Genomic DNA, 19,978 nt, shown 5'->3' with positions numbered 1-19,978 from the left:
GGAGATGCTGTCGGGTGAGGGGGCAGGGGGGATGCTGTCGGGGGGGGTGCATGCGGTGCTGTGGGGCGGGGATGCAGTAGGTGGGGTGAGGGGGCAGGGAGATGCTGTCGGGTGAGGGGGCGGGGGATGCTGTCGGGTGGGGGTGCATGCGGTGCTGTGGGGCGGGGATGCAGTAGGTGGGGTGAGGGGGCAGGGAGATGCTATGGGGTGAGGGGGCAGGGGGGATGCTGTCGGGGGGGGTGCATGCGGTGCTGTGGGGCGGGGATGCTGTCGGGTGGGGTGTGAGGGGGCAGGGGGATGCTGTCGGGTGGGGGTGCAGTGGGGAGGGGGTGCTGTCGGAGGGGGTATAGGGATGCTGTGGGGCGGCGATGGCCTGGGCACGGAACCACCCCTTCTCCCCACCCCCTGAGGGGCCCGTGCCCGAGCGCCCGCCCCGCCCCCGCGCGCAGCGGGGCCGGATGGGCTGCGGAGCCCGCCCCGTCACGTGGGGAGCGCACAGAGGGTGCAGGATGGTGGCGGCTGCGGCGGCGCCCGGCGGCGGCAGCGGGTAGAAAATGGCGGATTTCGAGGCGCTGAGGGTGAGGAGAAAACTCGTCGCTACCCCGAGCGCCGGCCTCCCCGCGCCCACAGCTCGGGCTGGACCCCTCAGCCGGGGCCGGTCACTGATATAGGGTCTACCCACCCTCCCCGGCCGCTCCCACTGGCCTTTTGGGGGTCCCCACCTCATCTGCCACCCCCCACCAGGGTCTTCTCTCCCCCGCGTCCTTCCAGCCCCACAGGGTCTTGACCCACTAGCCCGGATCTCCCGCGTCTCCTTCCCAATCTGCCGCCTCACGGTGTGCGGCCCCCCCCAGTGCTCGCACACTGCTGAGGGCCCAGGTTGCATTCATAATTCCCAAACGGGGATGGGGGGCGGGGGCAGGGGCAGTCCAAGTGGAGGTGCCCTCCCCTTGCTCCCCAGATTTGGAGCTTTCTGTGCATGCCCGGGCATTGATCTCTCGAATTGTTATTTGTCAAAGTTAGGTGGGGGAGAGGAGAGGAACCCCCCCCCTTCACACACACACAATTCATTGTGAATGTGGCTTTTTTTTTTTTTTAATCTAAAAAGGGAGGACACTTAAGCTATCTTTTAAATGTGACTTGAAGTTAGAGATGAATGCAGGCCTCAAGTTAAGGTGCTTTGTGTGCGCACACACTCTATCTTTCATTAGCACATCTCAATGACCTTGTAGTCCTCACCTGTATGTTCTTTGACTTCCAAGAAAAATGCTTTTTATTGTCATACTTTTTTTTTAGAGGTAGAGGAGTGGAAAACTTGCAAATCCTGGTTTCCATTTTCATGTTGAGATTGTTTTCCGACATCTTGAAATCATCCTTATGATTACATCCAGTTTACACTAGTATAGAAAATTTCTGCCTACTAAGTGAGATGATTTGTAATTGAGATCTGAAAGGAGACAATTACGCAGTCACGTATGGTACCTTTTTTCTCTATTTCACAGAAATGTGTATCATTTTGTGTTAATTGGGGGCTAGGAGGATTCTCAAACTGATTTTTAAAATCAGATTTGAGAGGTTAAATTTGCCATCCAAATATATTAATTGAATGAATTTGTGAACAGTGTACACAAATGCAAGGGCTATGGAAATCGGTATTTTTTTTTGTGGCAGAACTATTCCATCTACCCTTTTTCACTCGATGTCTTTTTACACAGTTACATTGAACTCCTATAAACACTTTCAACATCAAGCGCATTTCTTCCTTTGAAATATCTGTTAAAAGTCTAATACAAAGAGCTGACTACATCTGCTTTTTTTTAAATATCTTTTTAATTTCCTTAAAGCATCTGCAAACATCTTTTTTTTGGTATATGACATTTTCCTTCATATTCTTATTTTCAGTAAATACAGCCCAAGTCTGCAAGAGTGCCATGCTTGCAGTGGGAGTTCTATGTGTAGGTTTGCAAAACCACTCTTAAACTTTGTCTACGGTAGGGATTTCTGCTGTCACCAATTAACATGAACCCCAGTGCTAGCACCAGTGGGAGCCCCATGTGGGGAACGCTGGCAGTTGCCAGAGCTCTGCCTGTGTTAGGGCTCCCGCCAGTGCTCACATTGATTCAAACAAATTGGTCACAGCCCTGGTGGGGAATTTTCCTAATCCAAATAGGATATGAGGGAAGAGCAGAGTTTGGTCTTCCTGAATATGGGCTTTCTTTCTGAATTGATTTAGTAAGATTTTTTTTTTTCCAGGCAATATAGGTGTGGTTTTGTTTTGTTGGCTCTTTTGGGTTTGCTCGTTTGGTGTTCCAACCCCCCTTCCCATGTCCTATTATTGATGGTCTTGTCTCCCTACAAACTCTACACCAGGGAACTTCAGTCTCTTGTTTTAGCTCACTTGCAGTTTGCAGTAGAAAGGAGGATATAGCAAAATGGGTGTTGTCTCAAAGGAGGTATAAGATAAAAGGTTCCCATAAAGTTCATTCCATCTAGCCCCTAATTACATTCCGAATGAATTGGAAATATACATCTGAAATGTCCAGTGTAGAAGTGGACATCCTGAATTTCTTCACTAGACGATGTAGGTTTTGACATGGCTTAAATTGTCTGGAAGGGACTCTTCCTTCTCCATACTTCTATAGATAGAAACGTCTGTAAATTCTCCCCTTCTACAATTTGGTTGTTGGTTGTGCTGCTTTATCTTCCCCTCTATTTTTATCTCCTCATAACACCAGATAGCAGGAAGTAAGTTATATGTGGTCTTTAAGCATATTACTACCGTGCAGGAGCATAGCTAAAGTAGCTTTAACTGTAAGCCCTTTGAGGGATGTGATTTGTGTGATGCATTAATAAACTATACACATCTATGTAGATTGTCCCTTGCTATGGCTGATAGAGGGCTGTATGATCCAAGAAAGCTTTATATCATTACTAGTCTGGTGAATTAAATGATCCAGCAGAGCAGTGGTTTTCAAACTGGGATACGCGTACCCTTTCGTGGTACGTAAGATTTCATTGAGGCATGTGAGAAAAATCCTGTATTGGCAGACAATGCATCATGTTATCCCTTACAGACCGTATCTCTCTTCTCTCTCTTATCCCCCCCACCCCCCATTTTCATAGGTATATGACGACCCTATCTCCAATGGGGGTACACAGTAGACTGCATTATTTGGAAAGCAGGGTACACAGTTTAAAAAGTTTGAAAACCATTGCAGTGGAGAGTAGGGGCAGGATCACATTCATTGTAAACTATAGGAGCCTCGAACTTCCATGATGAGGGTAGATTTGATGAGGAAAACTATGCTTTCCCTTATCCTCATACCCAGTTTATATTCCTGCCTCAGTTATTGGCTTAGATAAGATACATTGCTAGGGGGGAAAAAAAATCCCCATTGTCAAGGCACCTCAGTGACTCTCAATCGTCAATGTAGATATTTTCAGAACACTTCCTCTGGCGGAAATGTTGTTACCCCCATTTTACAGATAGGACAGTGAGGCCAGAAAGACTCAGGCACAGATTTTTAAAAAGAAAAGGACTACTTGTGGCACCTTAGAGACAAACAAATTTGTTAGTCTCTAAGGTGCCACAAGTGCTCCTTTTCTTTTTGCGAATACAGACTAACACGGCTGCTACTCTGAAACCAGATTTTTAAAAAGTATTTCAGCATTGCTCTGCTCAACATTGCAAGACCTAAGTACCATTAACTTCAGTGAGACTTAGGCTCCTAAGTCACATAGGCCTTGCATTGCTGAGTGAGTAATGTCCATATTTTTAGAGGCATTTAGGTCGTAATGACTTGCCCAAGGTCACACAAGAAGTTTGTAGTGGAGTAGGGACCTGGGTCTCTTCAGTTCCAGGCTAGTGCCTAACCCCTGGATTACCCTTTCTTTGTAAGAGTTGTAGGGTAATGCTAGATAGTGACTGTTGGTCCAAAGTGATGGCTCTGATGTTTCAATTTCTATTTATCTTACTTGTAAACTGGGCTGTCTGTGATCTGGATCCTCTAATCCAGAGACTATCTTGATGTCTGTTTAGCACAGAGAAGGTGGTGGTTTATGAGCCCTTTTTGTGATCCTGTGTTGCTGCTGGAGAGTGCAATGCAGTGCATGTCTAGCCATTAAGGCCTTTATTCCTATTGATAGATCACAGTTTAAAAGACTGAGCATGAAGCTCACCTGTTTGGATTAGTGATCTGAATTACAGAAATTCAGTTCACAGATATCCTTTTCTTTTAGACAGTTTCTTTTTGACAGCCTCTCCTGCATGCCCCACAGTCAAGGAGGAGAATGGCTTCTTCTCAAACTGCTTTTATGGATAAACCTCCAAAAATTTCCTCCCTAAATTAGTGTTTTTGGATTAATCTACAGTATTGTCTGTGGCAGAGTTACTTGCTACACTGATGCTGAGCAAGCTGTTCACCTCAATATGTGGTCCCTACCTGTCTTGTGAAGGGACATTAGGGCAGCTTGGAAAGCTCAATTTTTGTAAGTAAGGTCACTGGCAGTTTAGAAGCAGCAGATCAGAGTTCAGGCTTCAGCTTGATTCTGGGGTTTTTTAGGCCAACAGAGTGTGAGAATGCTGTAGAGGCAGTGTGCTCAGCTTTCTGGGGTGAAGAAGCATTTTTATGTTGTGTTTTATGATTGTGGTATTAACATACTGTGTGGGGAACCATTACCAAAAGGTTGGGGGCAGTAAGCCTTTCATTGTGGTTAAAGAAAACCAGGAGATCTTGTAGCCACCATATTCCCAATTTTTTTGGAGGGGTGTCACGGATTGTCACGGTACTCTATTTATTTTGTAAAATTGAATGCTTTTTATTATACTTTATACAAATACACCAAAGATTATTGCATTAAAGTATAAGCTTTTGTTGTCTCTCATACAAATGGTCATTATCGTTCCTGAGCAAAACAATGCTCTCAACGTAGTTTCAAGAAAGTCTTGAGAAAAGTTGTTACCAAAAACATCCAGAGTAAGCCTTACCGCTCACAGACCTTAACATTGTGGAAAGATAAGATGAATTCTGATCAAGATGGTTTAACTGCATCGTGTATAATGGTATTTCTTTTAAAAGCATTTTGGCAATCTGAGGAACTCTAAGATTTAGGTTGAAAGAAGCACACATTTGTGCTTATCTCTTAATATTTTGTGTTTTTAGAAGGAAGACTTCCATCTGTGTGGACAATAGAAAAGTTTTAGGTGAACAAGAATATACATGTTCATGCCTTTTATGTTAGGAAACAAATTAGGTGTGACATTGGGAACCTGTCATGCCATTTGGAAGGAAAGAAGAATGTGCCAGCAGAAAGAAATTCAAGTGGATCCACATTTCTGTACCTAAAAAGAAGTTTGAATCCACATCAGGTTTCGTTAGGGCTTGTAAACAATGGAAAGTAAGTAGCATCTCATTTTAATACTACATCTGCTTTCTGACTGGGTAATGCTTGCTGAGACGCATCTAATCAGTGAACAGAGTAAGGGACTAATAATATCCTACTCAAAAGACACAGTAGCTGAGAGGAGTGCATGCAAGTTCGGAAGTCTCAAACTTCTGAGTTTTAAACTTCAGTTCCACAACAGAATCCTTGTGCAGCCATAGACAAGATACTTAACTTTTCTGCCTCCATTTCCACACTTTGTAAAATGGGGAGAATAGTTGCCTACTTAACGAGGATATTGTGAGGATTAGTTAGTATTCGTACAATGTTTACAACATGTAAAGTGCTATATGTGTCCTTAGTATTAAGAAATAGAGTAAGAAAATGGTAATAGGATGTGCAGGTACAAAACATTTTTGTATATCTACAGTAAACTGTACTATTGCCATACTGTGTAACATTAGTTGTTCAAGTATAAAATTAAAACCACTGCACTTAACCCATTTAATTTTATCCAGTATAATAATGCATTTTAAAGCATGGGTTCTCAATTGCTAGCTAGGAAGGAAACGGCATATTATAAAGTGGATGAATTTTGTTTATCTTATGTCCCATTGTGCACATCTTTCAGTTTTTGTCATGTATTACTTGCATCAAGGGCTCTGGGTTTATGATTTCTAACCCAAAGCCAATGTGTAATTCTTGATAAAACTTGAGTGGTGGAATGCAGCTGTGACTAGACAGTGAACAATTGTCTGTAACTATATAATGGAGAGATCTCGACATTGTTTAGAACATTCCATTCATTCAGTTTAGTAAAATAACTGATTAATTGTAGATGGAAGATAATCTGTAATACTTGGGACTTCATCCTGCAGTCCCTGCACACAAATATCCCACTGATTTGAACAGAGATTTTGTGTTACAGGTTTGGTACCTTAGATATTAAATGGGGAGGGGGGGGGGAGATGAATTGTAATACTCTAGATTTTTAAGATCCAGTAATTCACACAAGCGATATTTAAAGAATGTTAACGTGGGGAAAAAGTGAGATAATCCATTTCATAGGGGGTAAAAGCTATGGGTTGCTCCTTAATACCTGAGTGGTGAGCATGTAGGGCCAAGTTTTCAGAGATTTGTGTGCATCCAACACAAGCATGCAGTTATGGTTTACAATACCATGCACTGGAATGCATGCAGCTTTAAAAACCTAGTGCTTAATTTCTACATTTCCTCATTAGCTATAAATTGCATTGTTCTTCTTGCCCTCCCTATTAGGGCCAGATAATCAGATGGTGTAAACAAGAATAGCTCCATTTATTTCAGTGCACATACTTATTTTTGAGTTAATCTTGCTAACATAATTTTTGTTACATGAGTGTAGAGTAGAGAACTAGAATCAGGAGGCCTTGTTCTGTTCATGAGTCTGTCACAGTGTTGCTGAGCCACCTTGGCCAAATCACGTAAACTCTCATTGCTAGGGCCCTTCCAAATTCATGGCTATGAAACATGTCACAGACCATGAAATCTAGCTATTGCAGGGGAGGGGCAGTGATGGGGGCACCCCAGCCGGGGGCTCCTACCGGGCCCGTGGCTCCTGCTGCTAGTCCACCCCTGGACTGGGAATAGACGAGACTTAATCTTCCCCTGCACAGCTGCTCTGGGCAGGGAGATCAGACCCACCTCGGGCTACCTACCCCAGCTGCAGGAAGCTCTGGGGCTGGGCAGGGAAGAGCAAGTCCTGTTCCTCCCCAGCCCTGCTGGGACTAGCAGCTAGGAGCCCCTGGGGCACCCCCAGCAGCACGGGGGAGGTCAGACTTACCTCCACCTCTGGTAACCTCCTGTGACTGCAGGAAGCTCCAGGGCTGCTGCCTTCAGAACCCAGCTCTGAAGGCAGCGCAGAAGTGAGGATGGCAATCCCATGGATCATGCCTTCTCTTACACACACACACACACACACACACACACACACACACACACGCTTTGCCACCTCCCCTATGACTCCCTTTTGGGTCGGGACCCCCACGGTTACAACACCCTGAAATTTCAGATGTAAACATCTGAAAATGTGAAATTGACTAATTTTCAAATTCTGTGGCCATGAAATTGACCAGAATGGACTGTGAATATGATAAGGCCCTACTCATTGCCTGTGACAGTCTTGAGATCTTTGGCTGAAAGGTGGTATGTAAGTGCATCAGCAGCACTATTAGCAGTCTGCAGAGTAAAAGATGAGTTGGGGAAAAAGAATGTAGAGATTCAAGTACTACTTGGTTGAGGTTTTTTCCAAGTGGAGTAGTAGATTTAGACATGTGCCTTCCATTACTTTCAGTGGAAAATACCTAAATTCCCTCGATTGCTTTGGAAAGTTCAGTCCCTGTTCACCTGCTACACTTAAGGCTTGAATTGAAACAACCATGACTAGTTTTTAAATAGTAACTACTTCTTAGGAAAAGGAAGAACTACTTTGATTTCAACTTCTTTTTAAATGGGTGAAACTTTCCTGTCTATATTATTTGGATCTATTGACCTTAAAATCTTGTTTTTGCAAAAACACACTTGAATTATAAAAGCACAGGAAAAACCACTTGAAGTTCCCAGACTGTTTTTCCTGTTTTTAAAACTTAAACATGGTCCAACAGAACTTCCTTCAAACTTTCTCCTGCCCGCCGCGACACCCTTCCCCCCCCCCCTCCCCCAAAGAAAAAGGAAAGAAGCTGATTGGGTGCAACTTTGACAAAGCATGAAGTCATAGCTGGAAGAGATTTGATTTTTACATCTGAAGCTTGCATCCGTGTTTAAAAAGGGTGATGGTGGTTATATGTAGGAGAGACTAGAAATTAAAACTAAATCATGAAAGCACCATCAATAGCCCATATCAGATCAGTAGTGTGAAAAACACACTGGTAACTAGGCTATAGTTTTGCAGTGTCTAGAGAACAAACAAAAAATCAAAATAACTTTTTGGAACCTACATTAGGTATAACTTGTAAATGGAAATATTTACTGGAAATTACTAAGGCATGATCTTGCAAATAGATGCACAAGAGTAGATGCTTATGCCCCTACAGGTTCCTGTTGATTTTAATGGGAATCCAGAGAAACATAAGGTCTGTTCTGGTGGATCTGTTTGCAGGATCAGGAACTAAATTATGAAATAGGGACTTGATCCTGCATTCCTTACACATCCAAAACTACTGTTGACTTAAAGGGAAAGCAGAATCCAGCTCTAAGTGGGATGCTCTGTTAATGAGAGTGTTTAATCACTTGCAGTAAAATCAGTGTTAGCAATATTTTTCTTCAAAAGCACAAGTTTCATACATCAGAGCAGTGTACATATTTTTCTACTTACAAGACGTATCTGAGGTGCATTGACTCTCCATTTAACTTGGGGGTTGTGGCATTGATACCAATATGCAATAGCAAAATCTAGTCTTTAGAATTTCCACATTAAGCATGAGTTGTTTCTAGACATGCTTGACTGCAAATTTTGCCTTGATTAATTTTCAGGAATGCACATAAGCAGCAATAAGGGAAATGGAAAGCGTACTGCAAGGCATAGCCTGTTTCTTTAACCCTTGATCAAGAGTTTCCACATTACATTTTGGTTTAAATTCTGTTAGTCACAATGGATTCCATAAATACTGTCAGCAAAAAGTTTTGTTCCCTAAACCAAGAATTTCACAGTGCTATAACATTTCTTTGTTGCATTTGGTATATAAACAGTCTGACCACCAAGAGCATGTTAAGCCAATAAAGCATCTTTCTTTTTAATATTAAAATCTTATTATTTTCCTATATTTTTCTAAATTTTAAATACATTGCAAGACTGTTAATTATACTGTTAATGTAAGCTAATTTTTATAAAGCCCCAATGTTTTCTTTAAATCTCCATCCCAGGCCCAAAAATAAACCTTAAACATTTGACTTCATAGGGAGCATGATTGGACCTGAAGGAGGGAAATATGTCAAAGGATTTAAAATATATATGTCCTTTTGACAGTTTGAAAGTCATTTCTGTTTGGCTGGATATGTATATTTATCTCGAATCCATTTTTTTTCATGTTCGGTTTTTGGAGATTTTCCGCTTTAACTGAAGGGAGTGAGAATTTGAGGTGACACTTTTTTTTTTTTTTTTTTTTGGCAGTCAACTTGAGAATTCTGAGTGTGCTAATTTTAGCACATGTATTATACTGTATAGTGGGAGAATAGTTGCATATCTACAGTAAAGTTGTTTGAAAAATAGAAGTTCAGAGATCATGTCAATACCTGCAATATGGCTAATAACTGCTGACAGCCAATTTGATTATAGTGATTCTAATACCAAGTTGTTATGGAGAAATAACTGTATAGTGAGTGATGTGAATTGGACATACAGAGCTGGGAACTGTACAACCATGGGGTGGAGGGGGGAAGACTAGGATAACAAATCAGTAACTCGTTTCAGAGTAGCAGCCGTGTTGGTCTGTATTCGCAAAAACAAAAGGAGTACTTGTGGCACCTTAGAGACTAACAAATTTATTTGAGCATAAGCTTTCGTCAGCTACAGCAAGTGAGCTGTAGCTCACGAAAGCTTATGCTCAAATAAATTTTAGTCTCTAAGGTGCCACAAGTACTCCTTTTCTTAAATCAATAACTGTGTTACATCTGTGCTCTGGTGGAGGCAACTGTGGTTTAGACTAAAAATAACTTTTCCCCTACTTACCTAGTCCACAATTATATGATGGATTTATCTGCTCGAATACCAAAATAAGGGATAAAACTATCTTGAAATGTATTGTCAACAGTTTCCAATATCAATATTTTATTTACTTTCAAAAATTCCAAGACCATTTACGAGTTAGCAGTAAACAAATAACGTTTTATAGAATCCTAGGTCCCTGCCATTTCAAACTCCTATTTAGGTCATCTGGTTATCTCCCTGGCTAGTTAGTATTGTTACTTACAGTACATTTATAGCTATCCTGGACAAAATACTAGAATGTGTCAGATCATGGGACTTCCTCTACTTCCTCTGGAAGACTTCCACATTGCACACCTTACTGTGTTTCATTCTCATGAAATCTCTCCTGTTAGTCACCCTAATTCTTCCCTTCAGCAGTTTTGATTCTGTAACTTCTAGCAATATCATGTATCATTCTACATAATTCCTCTCCACCTTTTACTGTTCAAATAACTGTAGCCAGTTATCATAGTACCTTTAGATGGCATCTGTTAACCAACTATTAATGGGAATTCCCACTAAAAAGATGTATCAAGACTGTCCAAGACTTTTTTGCACACTTATGAGAAACTACCTTTCCAATCACAATTACTGTCAACTGCTAATAGTCTAGGAAAAACACACCCCACTTCAAACATTTTAGATTGTAAATATTCAAGATAAGTAATTAAAGGATAATTATTCAATGGTGATGGGAAGAAATAATAGAAATGTATGGTCTGGTTTTCCTGTTTTCCCTTCATCTTTCTCCCTCAATTCCAGCTGAAGTCAATGGGAAGTGTGGGTGCTTCACACCTTTGAAAATGAGGCCCTTAGTTGTCATCATAATAAGATAGAAGGGCATGGTTTACAGAACATTGTCTGGGAACCAGGAATAAACTACAGTAGAACCCCATTTAACTGAGCCTCCATTATACAGCTCTCCATATTTATCAAAGCACTAGCTGCCTGGGGCAGACAGTGGCCAGGGCTCAGGAAACCATTCTCTGGGTTATTTGGATTTTTGGTTATCTGATCTGGCCCCAGTCCCAATTAGATCGGATAATCTGGGTTCCACTGGAATTTTAACACCAGCTCAGCAACTGGTCCCCCTGTTGTGTTGAGTGAGTCTTTTCAAGGAACTCTCAACTTTTCAATTTTTTGTTAAACTGACTAGATTTAAAGAAGTTTTATGTATTAACCTGCCTCTGGCAGGGGGGAAATAAATCAGTCTTGTGGTTTTGGATACACATTTTCCAGTCTTGTTTCCCTCTCTCTCAAAATTATCTTCTCTGTGGAACAGTCCTCTACAAACAGGGAAACTGACCGACTAGCTGAATATACTGGAGAAATAGTAAACAGTCTAAATACAGAGAACTCTCATATTCACAGAGTAAACAAGCTGAAGAAAGACTTTATTTTTTTAGGTGTTACTTGTGATAATGGGGGGGAAGGTCAGGTGGGTGTGAAGTTTTAAGTTGACAGTATCCTTTTAATTTTCTAAAGCATGAAATCAGATCTGAAAATTAATGAGTTAAGTATAAAATGGCATGTAGTAACTATTGTTTGGGACCTAGATGCGCTTTCAAAAAAAAAGTAATCAAAATTACCTTTAAATGAGCACTAATCCTTTTTAAAATGTTGTTTTACTTTGAAAAAATCAGTGACGTTGAATAGTAACAATTCATAATTCATATAAATTTTTGCAGAATTAGTTATCTATCTAGTTCATGGTTTCCCTAACTCTGGAAAGCTGAGCCCTTCTTCAGGAGAAGAAACCAACTGCACCTCCTTTTGATCCTACCTGAGGAAAGAAAAGGAGTACTTGTGGCACTTTAGAGACTAACCAATTTATTTGAGCATAAGCTTTCGTGAGCTATAGCTCACTTCATCGGATGCATTCAGTGGATTCCATCCGATGAAGTGAGCTGTAGCTCACAAAAGCTTATGCTCAAATAAATTTGTTAGTCTCTAAAGTGCCACAAGTACTCCTTTTCTTTTTGCGGATACAGACTAACACAGCTGCTACTCTGATACCTGAGGAAGTGATCCCGCTTTTTAGCAAACACTGGTCTAGTTGAATAGGCAAGATCATACTCAAATTTTGGAAATGCGCAAGGGGCAAAGCTATACTTAGGGAGAGGCACTACTGGTTTTTAAAGAATAAATACTAAACTTGAGCAATAAAAATCTATGTACTTGCAGAAATGAATTTTATATGCTGTACATATTGGGAGTACTGTGCTAACCTTAACTTTTTTTCTCCCTTTAGAATATGGTATCAAGTTTTCGAGTTTCTGAACTACAAGTGTTGTTGGGCTTTGCTGGACGTAATAAAAGTGGGCGCAAACATGACCTCCTGATGAGGGCACTGCATTTATTGAAGAGTGGCTGCAGCCCAGCAGTTCAAATTAAAATCCGAGAGCTCTATAGACGTCGGTACCCAAGGACAATTGAAAGTCTGTCTGACTTGTCACCTGTAAAACCGTCAGTTTTCAATTTGGATAGTAGCTCCTCTCCTGTGGAACCTGACTTGGCTGTTTCTGGAATCCACCCACTACCTTCTACTTCAGTCACCCCTCAATCCCCTTCATCGCCTGTTGGTTCTGTGCTGCTTCAAGACACTAAGCCTCACTTTGAGATGCAGCAACCATCACCTCCAATTCCACCTGTCCATCCTGATGTTCAGCTAAAAAGCCTCCCATTTTATGATGTGCTTGATGTTCTCATTAAACCTACAAGTTTAGGTAAGTGTTAAATTAAGCAATCTGTAGAGTTTATTGTTAAGACTGACTAAAGAAACCATCATTTTGATCATTACATCTGATCAGTAAATCCAGATCCATAAAATAGTGAGCGTCCCACATTAGACACTTGTATAGAGGTCAACATTTCCACTTTTTAAAGACAGACAGTGCTGCTTGTCGTTTTATAAATTGCTCTAATTTCCACTCCCAGAAGCAATAATGTTCTTTACCTGAGGCCAAGTGACGCTCAAAATCATGGTTCTCTTCTGCCTTTGAAAATACTAAAGAAATGACTTCCTATATGATCTTTGCAGCAAAATGTACCTATGATCAGTATAACCAAGAAGCAAACCTATCAGGGCCAGTAGAAAATGGATTTTGGAAATAATTTTTGATCCATGTGGGTGATCACAAATTGCGCTGTCGTGTTGCTAGAAGGAAGTTGTCAAGGCTAGCAAACTGTCCTCCAGCTACAGAAAATTTGAGATGTTTGTTTTCAGGGTAGGCTATGAAGAGCCCAACTCTTCCATAATGAATGTGACATTATACCAAATGAGTGAAGTAGATTTAATCACTTGATGAATGTTGGTTGTGCAGAAATGATTGTTCACCTTACCTGTTGTTGACTGAGGCTGTTGCTACATTTGCAGAGTTTTTACGCTGTCAGTTTCACCGGTGATAGGGAACTGGTAAAAGAAAAGTGCTGGTTTGTGTTCTCGCTTACTTCCACAGGGATCAGATCATGTTCACATTTGTAGCACTTACATTGCCGATGAGAGCAGCGCATTGAGGGCAATTATCCCACAGTACAGCTCTCTCCATTTTGAGGATAGGTCTTGTGGGAAGGAGGGGTGATCATGGGGCATCCTGGGTCTCTGCACAGTCTCCTCTCCCCAAACACTGATCAGCTCCAGTAGCTCAGCACTGCTCTAAGCAGGGGATCATTTGCTCTGATAAGTGAGCACGTGCCAAGAAAACAGGAAGGGGAGTTTTAAAGTTCCTGGGGCTTTACAGCGGGAGGGGTAGGACATCTGTTTTACCTGGTGTCAGAGCTGCTGGCCAGAGTGGTCACCTTAGGCACTGTGGGATATCCTCAGGAGGCTAAAAGCCATGTGAACAGGAAGAATGTGTCTTCACTTGCACATCACCACAAAAGTATCACCTGTAAGAACTGTACGCCTCTTGTGGAGGTGGTTTTCTGTTTGTGGTGAAACGTCTGAGTTTCACAGCAAAAAGTCATTGGCAAGTGAAGACGCTCTCGTGGTTTTTGCACAAAAAAGGGACTTTTTGCGCTTTAAATGACAAGTATAGACATGCCCTGACTGTTTTTATTGGAGTACAGAATAGAACTGTTGTATGCGCTTCAGCAATTTGAAGTCCTGCTTATCCTCAAAGGCCCAGATTTTAAAGGTATTTAGGCCTTGGCACACTCAGTGTTGCAATGCTTATGCGATTTAGGGACCTAAATCTCATTTTCAAAAGTGATGTAGGCACTTATAGCCTTGGACTAGATCACTTTTGAAAACAAGATTTAGGCTCCTAAATGATGTAGGCATTGCAGTGCTGAGTGCACCAACGCTTAAATACCTTCAAAATCTGGGTCTAAATTCAGCTCCTCGAAAACATATTGTATCTTTATGAATGTTGGTTTCTGCTTTTTTTAACTTGTTTGTTGCATCATATTTAATATTCATGCCTCCGAGACTGTGCCTAAGATGGTCCCTACCTCCATCTTTGCTCTCATTTTCCCTCACGCTCCCTGCTAATTGTGGGGATTTTTCTTTTCCTAATTCCTTTGTTTTTTCCCTTCACTCTTCTGTACCTGCCCCCATGACTGCGATAGACGTTATCATTTGTTAGTAGCTCCCTCTTTCCTTAAAAACCCATTTCTTCACACAATATCTTATAAGTGATCCCTATACTCTTCCCTCAATTGAACTTAATCTTTTGCCTTGTGGAGTTTACAATCCAAGGATTGTATTTTCTGTTTTTGTACAGTACCAAGCACACTGGTGGTGAGCAAGTAATATAATAACTAGGACTGTTGATTAATCACAGTTAACTCACGCAATTAACTCAAAAAATTAATTGCGATTAATTGCAGTTTTAATCACACTGTTAAACAATACCAATTGAAATTTATTAAATATTTGTGAATGTTTTTCTACATTTTCAAATATATTGATTTCAATTACAACACAGAAAACTAAGTGTATAGTGCTTACTTTATATTATCATATTTGATTACAAATATTTACACTGTAAAAATGATAAAATAGTATTTTTCAGTTCAGCTCATACAAGTACTGTAGTGCAATCTCTATGGTGAATGTGCAGTTTACAAATGTAGATTTTTGTTTGTTACAGAACTGCATTCAAACAAAACAATGTAAAACTTTAGAGCCTACAAGTCCGCTCAGTCCTACTTCTTGTTCAGCCAATTGTTAAGACAAACAAGTTTGTTTACATTTACAGGCGATAATGCTGCCCGCTTCTTCTTTACATTGTCACCTGATTGTGAGAACAGGCGTTCACATGGCACTTTTGTAGCCTGCATTGCAAGGTATTTACCTGCCATATATGCTAAACGTTCATATGCTCCTTCATGCTTCGGCCACCATTCCAGAGGACATGCTTCTATGCTGATGATGCTTATTTAAAAAAAAAAATGCATTAAATTGGTGATTGAACTCCTTGCTGGGAGAATTGCATGTCTCCTGCTCCTTTTTTACCTGCATTCTACCATATACTTCATGTTATAACAGTCTTGGATGATGACCCAGCAAATGTTGTTCTTTGCGTTTTGTCAGATTTGCAGTGAAAATGTTCTTAAAACGAAGGTACCAATGTGAGATTTTTAAAGATAGTGACAGCACTTGACCCAAGGTTTAAAAATCTGAAGTGCCTTCCAAAATCTGAGGGATGAGGTGTGGAGCATGAGGTTCCTCCCCCACTCTGAACTCTAGGGTACAGATGTGGGGACCTGCATGAAAACCTCCTAAGCTTACTTTCACCAGCTTAGGTTAAAACTTCCCCAAGGTACAAATTAATTTTATCCTTTGTCCCTGGATCTCCACTGCCACCATGAAACTCTAACTGGGTTTACTGGGAAACGTAGTTTGGACATGTCTTTCCCCCCAAAATCCTCCCAACCCTTGCACCCCACTTCCTGGGGAAGGTTTGGTAAAAATCCTCACCAATTTGCATAGGTGACCACAGACCCAAACCCTTGGATCTGAGAACAATGAAAAAGCATTCAGTTTTCTCACAAGAAGACTTTTTTAATAGAAGTAAAGAAATCACCCCTGTAAAATCAGGACGGTAGATACCTTACAGGGTAATTAGATTCAAAACATAGAGAATCCCTCTAGGCAAAACCTTAAGTTACAAAAAAGACACACAGACAGAAATAGTCATTCTAGTCAGCACAATTCTTTTCTCAGCCATTTAAAGAAATCATAATCTAACACATACCTAGCTAGATTACTTACTAAAAGTTCTAAGACTCCATTCCTGGTCTATCTCCAGCAAAAGCAGCATATAGACAGACACATACCCTTTGTTTCTCTCCCTCCTCCCAGCTTTTGAAAGTATCTTGTCTCCTCATTGGTCATTTTGGTCAGGTGCTAGTGAGGTTACCTTTAGCTTCTTAACCCTTTACAGGTGAGAGGATTTTTCCTCTGGCCAGGAGGGATTTTTAAAGGAGTTTACCCTTCCCTTTATATTTATGACATGCCCCCCAAATCTCAGCTAGGGTGAAATGCTGGCTGGGATTTCTTCCTGGAGCTCTAGGAAAAACAGAGTTAATAAGACACATGCACCTCTAAATATACTACCAAGTACATGAAGACTAACAATATTTTCCACATCTCAAGGACGATTTTAACCAGTTGATCCTGGGAAACTTTCACGGGAGAGTGCATCAGCCACTTTGTTAGAAGCTCCTGAGATGTGTTGGATGTCGAAATCAAAATCTTGGCAAGCTAAACTCCCCCGAATAAGTTTTTTGTTATTTCCCATGGTGGTACGAAGCCACTGTAGTGCAGCATGGTCGGTTTGCAGGTGGAAACGCCGTCCCCAAACGTATGGGCATAGGTTTTCCAGAGCGTAAACAATGGCATAACATTCTTTTTCACTGACTGACCAGTTGCTTTCCCTCTCAGACAGTTTTTTGCTGAGAAACACTACAGCGTGGAATTCTTGATCAGGTCCTTTCCTTTAAAACTGCTCCCACACCACGCTCGGATGCATCTGTGGTTACTAGGAACGGTTTGTCAAAGTCTGGGGCCCTTAGTACAGGGTCAGACATGAGTGTCGCTTTAAGCTGGTTAAAGGCCTTCTGACACTTTTCGGTCCACTGAACGGCATTTGGCTGTTTCTTTTTGGTTAGGTCTGTCAGTGGGGCGGCGATTTGGCTGTATTGCGGTACAAATCGTCTGTAATAACTGGCCAAGCCTAAGAAGGATTGAACCTGTTTCTTTGACTTTGGGACAGGCCACTTTTGGATAGCATCCACTTTGGCCTGTAGAGAGCTGATAGTTCCTTGACCCACCTGGTGTCCAAGGTAAGTCACTCTGTTTAGGCCTATTTGACACTTCTTAGCCGATGAAGTGAGCTGTAGCTCACGAAAGCTTTTGCTCAGATAAATTGGTTAGTCTCTAAGGTGCCACAAGTACTCCTTTTCTTTTTGCGAATACAGACTAACATGGCTGTTACTCTGAAACCTTTAAAAGACCAACGCTCCGATGCGGAATCTCTAAAACCTGAACCCCCAAAACAGAAAATCAACCTTCTGCTAGTGGAATCTGACTCTGATGATGAAAATGAACATGCACTGCTTTGGATCGTTATTGAGCAGAACCCGTCGTCAACATTGACACGTACTCTGGAATGGTGGTTGAAGCATGAAGTGACATATGAATCTTTACTGCTTCTGGCATGTAAATATCTTGTGACACTGGCTACAACAATGCCATGCGAACGCCTGTTCTCCCTTTCAGGTGACATAAACAAGAAGTGGGCAGCATTATCTCCCGCATATGTAAACCGATATAAACAAGAAGTAGGACTGAGTGGACTTGTAGGCTCTAAAATTTTACATTGTTTTATTTTTGAATGCAGGGGTTTTTTTGTACATAATTCTATATTTGTAAGTTCAGCTTTCATTGATAAAGAGATTACACTATGGTACTTGTGTTAGGTGAATTGAAAAATACTATTTCTTTTGTTTTTTACAGTGCAAATATTTGTAATCAAAAATAAATATAAAGTGAGTGCTTGTACACTTTGTAGTTTGTTGTAATTGAAATCAATATATTTGAAAATGTAGAAAACATCCAAAAATATTTAAATAAATGGTATTCTCTTATTGTTTAACCACGATTAATGACACGATTAATCGCAGTTAATTTTTTTAATCGTTTTACAGCCCTAATAATAACTGTTAATTTTTCAGAGCTGTGAACGTGTCTTAATGATTTAATAAATTTGTTGATGGTAAATAATGGCTTGTCCAGTAGTGTGAATAACTACCAGTTAGATTTTCAGCATGATTGTGTTCAACTGGCAAACTTCGGAAAAATACTTCTATATGGGTACAGAATTACTTTACACAGGGATAGGTTTCAGAGTAACAGCCGTGTTAGTCTGTATTCGCAAAAAGAAAAGGAGTACTTGTGGCACCTTAGAGACTAACCATTTTATTTGAGCATAAGCTTTTGTGAGCTACAGCTCACTTCATCGGATGAAGTGTAATCGAGCTATTTATATATCACTATAGCATGCTTTATTGGGTTACTACTAACCAGGTAGTCTAAAGCACTTTCTCTGTACATTGGTACAGCCTGGAAGAGAGTAGTGCACCTGTCTTGATTTTAGCCAGTGGCTAGATCTGGTTTTGGAAACTTTTTGGATGTTCCAGGTCTTGGGGTTGGTTTGTATGGTAGTATATGTAATTTTTCTGGGTTGGTTTGTTTTTTGAGGAGGAAGGTGTGACGGGTTGGATCACAGAAGACCCCTTGGGAACTGCCAACTGATGTGCTTAGACTACCTCTAAGCCTGTTTCCCCTGCCAGCTTGGGACTTCAGAACCCTGCCTGGTTTGAGCCAGATACGCTTGCCTGCTACAAACCCAGACCCAGGTCTGAACAACGTCCCACAAAAGCTGCAGGCTAAACTGGAAACCACATAAGAAGTGTTCCTGCCTCTAACACTCAGATGCCCAGCTCCCAGTGGGGTCCAAACCCCAAATAAATTCGTTTTTACCCTGTATAAAACTTATAGAGGGCGAACAATTTAGGAGTTTACCCTGTATAACACTGATAGAGAGAGATGCACAGCTGTTCCCCCCACCCCCCCGGTATTAGTACATACTCTTGGTTAATTAATAAGTGTAAAGTGATTTTATTAACTACAAAAAGTAGGATTTAAGTGGTCCCAAGTAATAACAGACAGAACAAAGTAATTTACCAAACAAAATAAAATAAAAACACACAAGTCTAAACCTAATACAGTAAGACAGTGATTACAGATGAAATCTCACCCTCAGAGATGTTCCAGTAAGCTTCTTTTATAGATTAGCCTCCTTCTAGTCTGGGTCCAGCAATCACTCTCACCCCTGTGGTTACTGTCCTTTGTTCCAGTTTCTTTCAGGTAGCCTCTCCACCCCGAAAGGATATCTCTTGAGACAGCTGAAGACAAAATGGAGGGGTTTCCAGGGGCTTAAATAGAGTTCCTCTTGTGGGTGGACACCCCTCCCTCCCCCTGTGTAGAATCCCAGCTACAAGATGGAGTTTTGGAGTCACATGGGCAAGTCACATGTCCATGCATGACTCAGTTTCTTACAAGTGGCAGCCATTGTTTACATGCTACCTTGAACATGCTCAGGTAGACTTCTTATGTGGATTGGAGTCTTCCAAGATCCATTGTCCATTTAAGTGTTTCTTGACTGGGCACTTACTCTGAAACCTTCTTTAGAAAGGAATTTGCAAGTTAACAGCCGTGTTAGTCTGTATTCGCAAAAAGAAAAGGAGTACTTGTGGCACCTTAGAGACTAACCAATTTATTTGAGCATAAGCTTTCGTGAGCTACAGCTCATTTCATCGGATGCATGCTGTGGAAACTGCAGAAGACATTATATACACAGAGAC

At 41.2% G+C, this 19,978-nt stretch overlaps 1 protein-coding gene across 4 annotated transcripts in view; it reads left to right on the top strand.

Annotated features, from left to right (window-relative positions):
* Positions 1 to 551: 551 nt before the first annotated feature.
* Positions 552 to 19,978, top strand: part of PIAS2 (protein inhibitor of activated STAT 2) — a 48,416-nt gene continuing 28,989 nt past the window's right edge. For 3 of the 4 annotated variants that reach the window (XM_074952322.1, XM_074952319.1, XM_074952321.1), the window contains exon 1: positions 12,357 to 12,831. In XM_074952322.1, the coding sequence (XP_074808423.1) occupies positions 12,360 to 12,831 (472 nt within the window). In that variant the 5' untranslated portion in view covers positions 12,357 to 12,359. Of the gene's footprint in view, positions 579 to 5,162; positions 5,398 to 12,356; positions 12,832 to 19,978 lie in introns of those variants that run through there. The other variant, XM_074952323.1, reaches the window with a different exon arrangement.

Source organism: Natator depressus, chromosome 5 (genome assembly GCF_965152275.1).
Source record: "Natator depressus isolate rNatDep1 chromosome 5, rNatDep2.hap1, whole genome shotgun sequence".
Classification (NCBI taxonomy): Eukaryota; Metazoa; Chordata; order Testudines; family Cheloniidae; genus Natator; species Natator depressus.
The sequence above is the reverse complement of the archived record's forward strand: the minus strand, read 5'-3'. Positions and strand labels throughout refer to the sequence as shown.